Source organism: Ailuropoda melanoleuca, chromosome 10 (assembly GCF_002007445.2).
Source record: "Ailuropoda melanoleuca isolate Jingjing chromosome 10, ASM200744v2, whole genome shotgun sequence".
In the NCBI taxonomy this organism is placed as follows: Eukaryota; Metazoa; Chordata; class Mammalia; order Carnivora; family Ursidae; genus Ailuropoda; species Ailuropoda melanoleuca.
In genome coordinates this window covers 41,246,704-41,259,398 of record NC_048227.1, presented here as the reverse complement: position 1 = coordinate 41,259,398, position 12,695 = coordinate 41,246,704, and the positions used below count along the sequence as shown (strand labels likewise).

The 12,695-nt window shown below is 41.0% G+C and overlaps 1 protein-coding gene across 1 annotated transcript in view; it reads left to right on the top strand.

Annotated features, from left to right (window-relative positions):
• The window catches only part of RRAGD (Ras related GTP binding D), a 39,699-nt gene extending 35,688 nt beyond the window's left edge, over positions 1–4,011 (top strand). Inside the window, exon 7 of the mRNA XM_002922661.3 lies at positions 260–4,011. Coding sequence (XP_002922707.1) covers positions 260–414 — 155 coding nt within the window. The 3' untranslated portion in view covers positions 415–4,011. The remainder of the gene's footprint in view (positions 1–259) is intronic.
• The last annotated feature ends 8,684 nt before the right edge of the window (positions 4,012–12,695 follow it).

The following is a 12,695-nucleotide window of genomic DNA, read 5'->3' as shown; positions in this document are numbered from 1 at the left end:
TCTTTTTCTTTCTTTCTTTCTTTCTTTCTTTCAGATTTTATTTATTTATTTGTCAGAGAGAGAGAGCACAAGCAGGGTGAGGGGCAGAGGAAAAAGCAGGTTCCCTGTTGAACAAGGAGCCCGACGCGGGACTCGATCCCAGGACCCCAGGATCATGACCTGAGCTGAAGGCAGATGCTTAACCGACTGAGCCACCCAGGTGCCCCAAGAGGAGATTATTTCTGTGCGACATGTCTAAATATTTTGTTTTCTTCCCCAGGGCTTATTGACTATAATTTTCATTGCTTCCGGAAGGCCATCCATGAGGTTTTTGAGGTGAGGATGAAAATGGTGAAATCACGAAAGGTTCAGAATCGGCTGCAGAAGAAAAAAGGAGCCACCCCCAACGGGACCCCTAACGTGCTGCTGCAGTGAGGCTTCGGGAAGGTCCTTGCAAGTCAGCCCTTTCAGGGAGGCTGCTGCCGGTGTTGCACTAAAGGAAGAGGAAGAAGGAGACTGGGACACATGACGTATTTGTTGTAAAAAAAAAAAAAAAAATCCTGCAACCCTCTCAATCTTCTCTTTTTTAAATAAAGTGAGCACTTTGAAGCCAAAACTTGTATTTTAACAATGAAGTAAAATCTACTGTAATTTCGTTACACAGATGTAAAGTTTTATGGTCTGTAGTCAGAAACTCCTGTGTGAGGACTGCCAGGAACTGTATATATTTTGCTCTTTTTCATGTTTTTTTCTTTGAACTTTGATAAAACGACTTTTCTAAGCTTTTTTCTGTACTTGGTGTCAAGGACATGCATACTATAGTGTAGTGGATCTCTATGGCAACCAGAAATCAAAAAGCAATGCACTGGTAATGACTTTTTTTTTTTATAAATTTGGGAATCTTTGCTACTAATTGTTGAGAAAAATCCTTTTCAGTGGAGCTGGAACAGATTGGGGCAGCAAGCTCCAGGAGCAATAAGAACTGTGTCCCGTTTATAACTGGTATAAACGGGAGTTTTGTAGAATAACGTTAGCACCAAACTTATCTAAAAATTTCTATAGCCGTGGCAGTACTTCCCTACGCAACTGTTTTTACAGAGCTCTTTACCTCAACACACGTCTCTATAATCATTTTATACAGAGAGGTTATTCCTTTTTGCTGCATTACTGTTCTTTAGAACCTTCGGGACCAGATTTCCAAAATGGTGCCAGTCACTGGAGAGAAATAGGAATGTTGCTGAACTTCAGGGTTTCAGGAGGCTTTTCTGTACGTGCTACCCAGGCTGAAGTTACGTCAGAGGTCACATGGTTTCCCAAATGCAGGTAATTGGTACCTACAGATTTAAAAATAGATATACAATTTGTATGTTTGGCCCCTGGGAAGTGGGCCTGTTGTGCAACATTTAGAATGTTTATTTAGGATCATAACCCAGAGTGTGCTCCTGGTGAGCACCTTGTCGCCCCCAAGTCTCCTGCTCGTCCATGAGTGTGCCTTGTGGACTCTGCCCGTTGCCACCTTAGGACTGAACTAGAGCTCAACTGGCCAGCAGCACGCTCTGCACAGCTGAAAAGCCATCCTGCAAACCCCTAATGATCAACGGGAAGAGGACGGCCAGAGGAGGCATTACAGTTAGCTATGTGTTTGTTTCTATGAATTCTTCTGCTTATGTTTACTTTAGACTTTCAGGATGTCAAGGGACTCCTAAATCTCCCCTCACCCCAAACCATTCCTAGTAGGTAATTCTATGTCCGTCCCAAGGGTCAGTGCCCTAAAGCCTACTTGTGGGTATTAGAATATAATTTTATGTATTTATTTATTTTTAAGCAAAGACCCATAAGGAAATCAAAGCTGATCCTAGCAAAATGTACCGAGTTCCTAAAGCGACTTGCCCTTGAAACTATCCCACTTCTTTATACGCAACGAATGAATCATCGAACTTCACATCAAAAACCAGGGATGTACTGTATGGTGACTAACATAATATAATAAAAAAAAAAAAAAACCCCGAAACTATCCCACTTCTATCTATGGCTTTCTTCCATCCTCTCTCCTTCCCTCCCCAAGTCCTATTCCTTTGACGCTGCTAACTGCAATGCAAGACGGCAGCTGATTGAGGTGTAAGGTTTGAGTCTTCCCAAGGGTCTGTGCATTTTGGAAGGATTTCTAAAAATCATTAAGGCACCCAACTCCCTTCCTCATGATTCCTGCTCAGACACCTGGGTGGGTTGGAACCCAGGGTTCCAAAGGAGAATTTTTCTTAATTTCTAGACCTATATCCTGTTGGATCTTTGGATCTTTGCCAACAGGCTTGGTACATATGGGTTATTCTTATAAATTTAATGTTCTAATATTTTTTACACAATGTTTCTTTTTGATTAAGCAAATAAAGAATCACTTTTCTAATGTGACTTTATCCTCAAGGTAGAGGCACTTGCCTACCTGGTAAATCACACGTTACTTAGGTATCTTACATATTATTGTAGTCAGGAGGAACTTCCATTTTTAAGCTGGGCATATGATGGGTTTTTGTTAAAATGTGCCTTAAAAGTCTATTACTTCAGGAGCAAATGATTCTTTGGGGGAAAAGCAAAAATAATCCTATGGCATAGGCCCTGAGTTCATGGTAGTAAGTGCACTCTTTGATTGATCACGCACTAATACATAGATTACTGCCTCAAACCTGTAAGCATGGCAATGACCTCTTAGTCAAAGACAGATGCAGGAGTTATGTCTAAGTGTTCAGTTTTTTAAGTCTGTGCTATTGGAATTACAAAATCCCTTCTATTCCTTTTGCATTTTATTTTTGATATGGAACTTAGCTTACTGCGATGTATATGGCCATGTTTAGGTCTCAAACCTAATGCTATAAATACAAAGCCCAAATACATGGCTACAGTGACTGCTCTGGAACATGTTTGCTCATTTTCAAAGGTTGAGAACTTGACCTACAGGTTTTTAGGGCAATTAGAACTTCTATGTGGAGGTGAGACTGTGAATTACCATCTTTGGTTATTTTTAGTGATATAAATGAGTGTGTATGACCAGGGTAGAGTGTTTTTGAAGGATTATAAATTTTAAAAAACTGGTTGGCATTCATGGACAGTGTTATTTTGTGAGCATAATATATTTTGGACCCTTAAATATAAAATGACTAGAAACACAGCAATATTGTTATATACGGGTTATATGCTAACTCTGTTTGAGACATACTCCAGAAAAATGGGTGAACTGTCTTGATTATTAAAGTATGGTATGCATTTAACTTCTATAGACTGGTTGTAATTTGTAATCCAGCATAGTATTATGCTTTACTTTAAGCAGTACATCATTTGTAATATTGCTAAACCATTGCTTTCAAGAATGTTAACTGCCAATTTAAAAGCATGTGTCATGCTCATGATTCAGTAATGTTCTTGTTTTATTTCAAGCGTATTCATAACTAAGCATTCTGGGAGCAGAATATTCTCTTTGGTGAAGCGTAAGTATGGTCCGTCTTGTTTGTGAGGTTGTCGACCGTACATGAATATCATTGCTTCACTGGCCCTGTGGGGTCCCTTTAGTAAAAATGTTTGTCCTGATTAACCAACTTTCATTTTAGAGAAATAAGGATAAATCACTCTATTTGCACTTTTATTTTTATTTTATTTTAAAACCATCTTATCTCTCCATATATTTGATGGAAACATGGCTGTTTGGAATATAGAACTGTTTTTTCAGTAAACTTCAGATACTAATTCTTGCTGCTCTGGTCTTAATCCCTAGCCATCTGGAAATTCCTTTCCAAACAGTCCACCTTGTTGATTCTGACTTGCTTTGTAGGATGCCACTCTGTAATGACTTTTACAGATCCAAAGAGTTCCCAGAGAAGACTAACTTTAAATGTTGTATCTTATATACAAAATTCTGTTTCTGATTGGAAAACCTGATCTAAAATAATATTTTTCTAAGATTTTTTAATCGGTAGTGATGTTGAGTTTAGGAGAAAGAAAATGTTGCCTTTGACAGAATTACTTACTAATAATATATGATTGAGCGCACACAATGTTTCGGGCTCTTAAGTGCTTTTACAGAAGTTTTCTTCATAAACCCAAGAGGTGGGTACTATCATCACTCCTATTTTATAGACCAGGCAACTGAGGGTAGAGGGTCCAAATAACTTGGTCAAGATCACATAACCAGTAAGACACAAGGCCAGGAGTCTGGCTGGAGAGTCCACTGTCTCACTACTGTTCTAAGCAGTCTAACCACATGTCCCTTTACATGCCCTCCCTTCACAAATACGAAGATGGGGACTTGAAGTTTAGGATTTACTGCTGCATGGGGTTATGAAGGCTAAAATTCTGGGAAATTTAAAAAGAAATACCCCTTCTCACACGAGAACCAGCAAGAGCAACCTTCTAAATATACTTCACTCAAGATTATGCCTTCTTCTTCCTAATCCAATGCAGAAAATAATATTAACAGAGAGTGTTTAAATATCAGAAGAGAATTAAATATCTTTTTCAGACATTTGGTTTTCTAAGAAGCAAAAGTCTATCAAATTCTGAGAAAATCAAGAGAGAATAAGCCTTTGATCTTAGCCATATTCAACCTTTTACTTCAATATGTGCAACCATATTTATAGAAAACAAAACACTGATCTGGATTAAAATTCAAAAAGATACATTTCAATCCTAACCTTTTCTTGAGCTGCAGACCTACCTTTAAAATTGCCATTAGCATACTTTTGCTGGAATCTTCTATAAGACGACCCTCCAATCTAACATGCCCAAAACTGAACTCACTTCGTTCTTGCTAAATCTTTTCCTCCTTCTATGGTGGTGTGACTATGCTCCCTGCAGTCCCTGCCAGAAACGTGGGCCTCCTTGACTCTCCCTTCCCACTCACTCCATCCAATCAAGCACCCAGTTCTTACAGCTCAGCTTTATAAACATCTATTCAATCTATTCTCTCCACTCTTTTGCCACTATCCTGGTTTAGGCCACCATCTCCTCTTATGTGGGTCTCAATAGCCTCTTCACTAACGTCTCTCCACCTCATCCATCCATCCACTCCGTTCTCCACACAAGACCCAGAGTGACCTTTCTAAACCACCACCATTCTGACCACATCAGTCTCTTGCTTAACATCCATCATAGCTCTGCATTATAGGTCTCAGTCAAACTCCTAAATAAAGTTTGAGAGAACCTGCCTCCCGGGTTCTTACCTCCCTCTCCAACCGTGGCTCATCCACCCTCAACAGAGGTGAACCAGCATTCCTGTACAGTGCATGGCAAATAAGAGGAACCAAGAGTCTTGAGCCCTTTGTCAGTCATTTTCTGAAGGAAATAATAATTTTTTTTCATTCATCACTGACTCATACGACACCTATTATATGCCAGACATTGTGCTTAATAAAATAGCTAAAAGGCAGATTTTAGAGATGCAAGGATTTTAGTAATAGAAAATAAAGCACTTTATGGAACTGTTGGAGTTAACCCTTTATGGAATCCATTTTAAATTTTGTTGTGAGTGGCAATAAATATAATTCGTACTGCAAACTACCACATACACCTATAAATACTACCTTTTTAAGAGTTTATTTTTAATTATTATTATTATTATTTTTAAAGATTTTATTTTTAAGTAACCTCTACATCCAATGTGGGGTATGAACTCACGAACCTGAGATCAAGAGTCATATGCTCCACCAACTGAGCCAGCCGGGTGCCCCTTATAAATATTACTTTTACTTTTAATTTTCATTTTTATTTCTTTTAAGTGAGCTCTCTGCCCAGTGTGGGGCTTGAACTCATGACCCTGAGATCAAGAGTCACGTGTTCCACTGACTGAGCCAGCCAGGCACCCCATAAATGTTAAAAAAATCCTCACAAAGCAGTATCCTTCCTGCATGCCATGCATTCTAGGATTTTTTTTCTTTATTTCCCTTTTTTTTAATGATTTTTTATTATATTATATTATGTTAGTCCCCGGATTCCGATGTAAAGTTCGATGCTTCGTTAGTTGCGTATAACACCCAGTGCACCATGCAATACGTGCCCTCCCTTACTACCCATCACCAGCCTATCCCAGTCCCCCACCCCCTCCCCTCTGAGGCCCTCAGTTTNATTAAAAAAAACCTCACAAAGCAGTATCCTTCCTGCATGCCATGCATTCTAGGATTTTTTTTCTTTATTTCCCTTTTTTTTTTAATGATTTTTTATTATATTATGTTAGTCACCATATAGTACATCCCCGGATTCCGATGTAAAGTTCGATGCTTCATTAGTTGCGTATAACACCCAGTGNGTTAAAAAAATCCTCACAAAGCAGTATCCTTCCTGCATGCCATGCATTCTAGGATTTTTTTTCTTTATTTCCCTTTTTTTTAATGATTTTTTATTATATTATATTATGTTAGTCCCCGGATTCCGATGTAAAGTTCGATGCTTCGTTAGTTGCGTATAACACCCAGTGCACCATGCAATACGTGCCCTCCTTACTACCCATCACCAGCCTATCCCATTCCCCCACCCCCTCCCCTCTGAAGCCCTCAGTTTGTTTCTCAGAGTCCATAGTCTCTCATGCTTCATCAGAGTCCATAGTCTCCCATGCTTCATTCCCCCTTCTGATTACCTCCCCTTTCTCTTTATTTCCCTTTTAAAAAAAGATTTCACAATCCACTAATGGGTCATGATCTGCAATTTGTGAGGCATTGCTGGAGTGAATGAATCCATTGGCCAGATCAGAGATACCTGAAGATTTTCTATCTAGCCTAAAATATTTTCCTTTCCTCTCTGTTAATTTTGTTTATTTATTTATAAATTCCTATTAGTTCTTTTTTTAAAAGATTTATTCATTTATTTTAGAGAGAGAGCACATGTGCTTGCACATGCGCATGTGCATACATGGGGGGGAGGGACAAAGGGAGAGGGAGGTAGAGAACCTCAAGCAGACTCCCCACTGAGCACAGAGCTCCATGTGGGGCTCAACCCCACCACCCTGAGATCATGACCTGAGCCGAAATCAAGAGTCAGACACCTAACCGACTGAGCCACCCAGACACCCCTCCATATCTGTTCATTTTTTAAAAAAATATTTATTTAATTATTTGAGAGAGAGTGTGAGAGAGAGAGCATGGATGGGGAGGGGCAGAGGGAGAGAATCTCAAGCAGACTCCCATCCAGGGCAGAGACAGATGTGGGGCTACCTGAGATCATGACCTGAGCCAAAATCACAAGCAGGTGGCTCAAGTGACTGAGTCACCCAGGTGCCTCTCCCTCTCTGTTAATTTTACCATCTTAACAAACATAGGGGAAATTCTGAGAAGGTTCTTGAATTTTTCTTTCACGTGATTCAGGCTTTCTGCTGTGTTTAACAGAGTAGTTCTAATTTCCAATGCCATCCCTTGGATGTTTTTGTGTGGTGAGTTGTGGGGGATCCGTCCTGGCAGGATCATTTTTTACTATAGACTCTATCCTTGACTATAATAAATAATTAACTTTATTTTTTAGAAGATTTTATTTATTTATTTAGAGAGACAGCAGGCACATATATGAGGGGGAGAGACAGAAAGGGAGGGAGAGAGAAAATCTTAGGCAGACTTTGTGCTGAGCACAGAACCCCATGTGGGGCTCGATCTCACAACCCTGGGATCATGACCTGGTCAAATTCAAAATCAAGAGTCCTACGCTTAACCAACTGAGCCACTGAGGCACCCCAGTAATTAACTTTACTGGGAGTTTAGGGACTCATGAGTTTATATCTAACTTCTATGGGTCCTTTGTTAATTCAGACAACATTAGTCTTATCCAGTATCAAGAAACCACAAGTTTTGCCCTTTTGTGTTATTTTGACACTCCCAAGAAGCAGGTGGACAAGACCCTTCCCCATGAAAGGGAGTTGATCTAGCTGCTACACTCAGTGTGGGGAGAGCATTAACTAGTGTCCAGCTGCCTGAGGTCTTGAATACCCTGCTTGCTCAATCTGTACTAATAAGCTGCTGGGGCAAGGAGGATCTTTCTAGTCTCCCAAACCTACGTAAAAAAACTAAGGCCTAGGGTACCTGGGTGGCTCAGTCAGTTAAGTGTCTGTCTGTGGCTCAGGTCATGATCTCAGGGTCCTGGGATTGAGCCAGGGGCTCAATGTTGGGCTCCCTGCTCAGCGGGGAGTCTGCTTCTCCCTCTCACTCTGCCCTCCCCCACCCCGCTCCTGCTCTCTCTCTCTCTCAAATAAATAAATAAAATCTTAAAAAACAAACTAAAACCCTTCCCCTGAATGCCCAACTACAGTAGGTCAGTTAAGACGTATTTCTTCCATGCTAATGCAGGCCACCCCAAGATGGGCTGCTCTGGTGTGAAGATTGAGCAAAGGCAGTCAAGACCCTGTGGGCTCAAGAGAAACTTCTGCTCCTCCCTTAACCACACAGAAGAATCTAAATTGGGGGTATTTCCCAGAATAAGGATTATTAGCAGAGATAAATCTTATCTGAGTGACCTATCTGTATGGTAGGGCAAACATCTAATTACCAAATATGTGCTTTATTACTTATCGCCCTGTACAGTGCATTCCTTTCCTCTGAAGTCACAGATCCCTACCCCCTTCTCCTTAGTTCAGAATGACATAGAGACCTCATTTTGCCTGTTTTTCGAGTTTCCACATCTGTATAGATTCCCCATACGTAATGCTATTAAATTTGATTTTCTCCTGTTTATCTGTCTCATGTCAATTTGATTTAGTTCAGCCAGAAGGACCTTAAAGGGGGCACTTACCCTTACCATCTCTGTGGGCAATTCCATTCCTGCAAGCTGATTCTGCTTGCTTCCACCTCCCATTATTGCCTAAATCCCTGCGGCTGCCGCCCAACTGTTGCTTGCTTCTGGCCTTGCGGAGAGCTCAGGGCTGTAATGCCCCATCTTCATCAACTAGTCAGTAAGCAGGAACAAATTCCAGACTTCTCCCAGATGTGCGCAAGTAACATTGGTCATCCTGCTGTCACCTCCCCTCCATGGGAAGCAGGCAATAATGGGGCTGACTGGGAGGGACCAGACCTGCTTGTCTTTCCATCTCAGTGGGAGAGGAAAGAACTCAGGCTAATAAGGTGCAAAAAAAGATACCACCAAATTCATGTCCTATCATTTCATTTAATGCTAAAGGCCAGTGCTTTCCAAAGTTATCTGATCTTAAGAATCACCTAGGTGTTTAAAAATGTAAATTCCCATCTCTACCCCAGTCTTCTTGAATCAGAATCTCTGAGGAGAGGTCTGGGAATCTGTATTTTACATAAGTATCCTAAGCAAGTCTCATAAATCGGACACATCGTTTGGACTTACAGCTGTTAAAAGGGATGGGGAGGGGAAATGATGGAAAACTGGGGTTAGAATTACACAGGGGAGCTTTCTTCACTCTTCCATTCCTCCATAAACACGCACGCACTCATGCATGCACTCACACTCATGCATGCGCTCACACACGCACACACATATATGCTTCAAGTGTTAGTGTCTTTTTCCAACTGGATTATGTAGCTTTTAAAATCTATATTACCTAATCTACGATTTGAATGTAAACTTTTATAGATGTGAATTACATAATTAAAGTCTCTTTAAACCACTCGTTAATTTAGATATTTAAATATTTGTTCATGTTAAAATCACAAATTATACAAAATGGCATTAATTTAAACAATTCTTTCTTCTCCACTCAAGTCATTATATTTAATTCTTCACAGGCATCTTCTACAGCACGGTCTTCATCATCACGGGGACGTTTGGACTCATCTGACAGTTCCCTTTGAGGTATTTTAAGAAAGAACACGTTTTAAATCGAAGAGGATGCTGTCAGTGGAAATTTTGAGTCTCCAAAGCCTATTTGTTAAACGTTAGGGCAGGTTTTTGTTTTTCCCCTCTGTATTCGCTCAACAAATATGTACTTTTCTTTTTAGTGACTTTTTTAAAAGCCTACTAGTAAGGATCTCCCATGCTTGTCCTCCAAAGTCATACCCTCAGGAATGTCTTTGACTTTGCCCCCTAATTTTTTAGGTGGTCCTTATTAGAAAACTGCCATTGCTCGAAGCCCTTTCAAGACATATTGTCTTCCTGAACAATTGTGTCCTTCTTGGACAAAGTAAAGACGAAAATATAAGGCAACTCTCTTTTCCGAAAAATCGTATTTGGGAAAAATTTTGCTTTCTATTCTGGCATATATGGCATATATTTCCATTTAAGAATGTCTGCACCCGGGGCGCCTGGGTGGCTCAGTCATTAAGCGTCTGCCTTCGGCTCAGGGCGTGATCCCGGCGTTTATGGGATCGAGCCCCACATCAGGCTCCTCCGCTGGGGGCGCCTGGGTGGCTCAGTCGTTAAGCGTCTGCCTTCGGCTCAGGGCGTGATCCCGGCGTTTATGGGATCGAGCCCCACATCAGGTTCCTCCGCTGGGAGCCTGCTTCTTCCTCTCCCTCTCCCCCTGCTTGTGTTCCCTCTCTCGCTGGCTGTCTCTCTATGTCAAATAAATAAATAAATAAATAATTGAAAAAAAAAAAAGAATATCTGCACCTAAACCCAAATTCAACTTCCAAGGAAGTCACACTGGCCCAGCTGTCTTCNAAATAAATAAATAAATAATTGGGAAAAAAAAAAGAATATCTGCACCTAAACCCAAATTCAACTTCCAAGGAAGTCACACTGGCCCAGCTGTCTTCTCACCAGATGCTAGAAGACAGATGGTGTATGGCATACCCGTACCTTCCGGTTATTTTGCATGAAAAGGATAAACTACAGGGAAGTCCAGGATGGCTTTTTAAGAAGCTGATGACTTGGTTGTCATTCAGAGTTTGTAAATGGGTTTTAATGGGAAGTAGCACGGGGTTGTTTGTTCTAAAGATGTTAACGGTATTATTGAAACGCCTTGTGGCTGCGGACTTTCTCTAGGAAGCTCTGCATGTAATGTGTGTGCACTGAGCATTGGCTGTAGACTAAAGGTTTCACATCTTTATAAACTATGATTTTTTGGACAATGGTGTATGCTGGAGTGATGAAGAAAATACAAATTTCTTTAAAAGTATTGAACGCAAAGTAATTTTTTGCCATTTTGCATTTTCCCACTGAATACAGAAACTGACGCTGCTCTCAAGGTAGGGCTCAGAGGTCTGAGCTCTTCAGGCTGGTTNGCTGAATAGAAACTGACGCTGCTCTCAAGGTAGGGCTCAGAGGTCTGAGCTCTTCAGGCTGGTTTGTAAGCGACCAAGTTTCTTCAATCAGCAAGTGGATAAAAAGGCTCAGAGAATGACAGATTGGCATAGCAGGATAGGGGGCCACGAGAAAAAGGACAAAGAGGGCGCCTGAGTGGCTCAGTTGGCTAAGTGCCTGCCTTGGGTTCGGGTCATTATTTCAGGGTCCTGGGATGGAGCCCCCCACCATGGGCTTTCTGCTCCGGGGGAGTCTGCTACTCACTCCCAGGCTCCTTCTGTGTTCTCCCTGTCTCTCTCTCTCAAATAAATATACAAAATCTTATTTTAAAAAAAAGAAGAAAGGCATAGACAGAGAGGCAGAGGGACGGTACCTGGAAGAGCAATTAGGAAAGGACCCAGGAGGAGGAAGGGAGGGAGGGAGAAGACACAGCTGGGGGCACATCGTGAGGTACCTGTTCTTTCATCCGTGAACAACTAGTTTTATCTTAGTGGCAGGTGTTTCCTTAGAGCTGAGATTAGAAAATGAAGTCTCTCTTGTCACACTCATCAGTCCCACAGAACTAAGGAGTAAGGAATGTAAGTATGTGATTTTTGTTTTTAATTTTAAAAGCGCCTTTATTATGAGGGGTGCCTGGCTGGCTCAGTCAGAAGAGCATGCGACTCTTGATCTTAGGGTTGTGACTTCGAGCCCCACGTTGGGTACAGATTACTTAAATAATTAAAAAACAATAAAGATACTTTATTNGGGGAGTGGGAGAGGAAGAAGCAGGCTCATAGCAGAAGAGCCTGATGTGGGGCTCGATCCCATAACGCCGGGATCACGCCCTGAGCTGAAGGCAGAGGCTTAACCGCTGTGCCACCCAGGCGCCCCTGAAGAAGAGCATGCGACTCTTGATCTTAGGGTTGTGACTTCGAGCCCCACGTTGGGTAGAGATTACTTAAATAATTAAAAAACAATAAAGATACTTTATTATGAAAAACAACAAAAGTAAATGTAATCCAGGCAAATAAAGCAAAAACACAATACTAAGCAGGTTTCTTTTTCCTTCTTTCTTTTTTTTTTTTTTTTAAGATTTTATATCTTTATATTAGAAAGAGAGAGCACACAAGCAGAGGAGGGGCAGAGGGAGAGGAAGAGAGACTCTCAAGCAGACTGCCCGCAGAGTGCAGAGCCCTCATGGGGCTCCACCCCATGATTCTGAGATCATGACCTGAGCTGATATCAAAAGTCCCAGACACTTAACCAACTGAGCCACCTGGGAGCCCCTCTTTTTCCTCATTTCTAATATTAAGAGCTGTAATTTTAGGAAAGGTGTCAGATAATTAAAAAAAAAAAAACTATGGCAGCAAATCGAATTTCCAAAAGAAGATGTAATTTTTAAGAAAGCCACAGTAAAAATGATTTTAATAATGTTGCAAACAACTATTTACTACTGTATTTAGAAAATGCTTCTTTGTTTATTAGTGGGAAAAACCTCTTAAAATGAGGTAGTCTTACTGGTGCAGGACAAGTCATCTGGTGGAAGGACCTACAAAACTAGTTTTGTA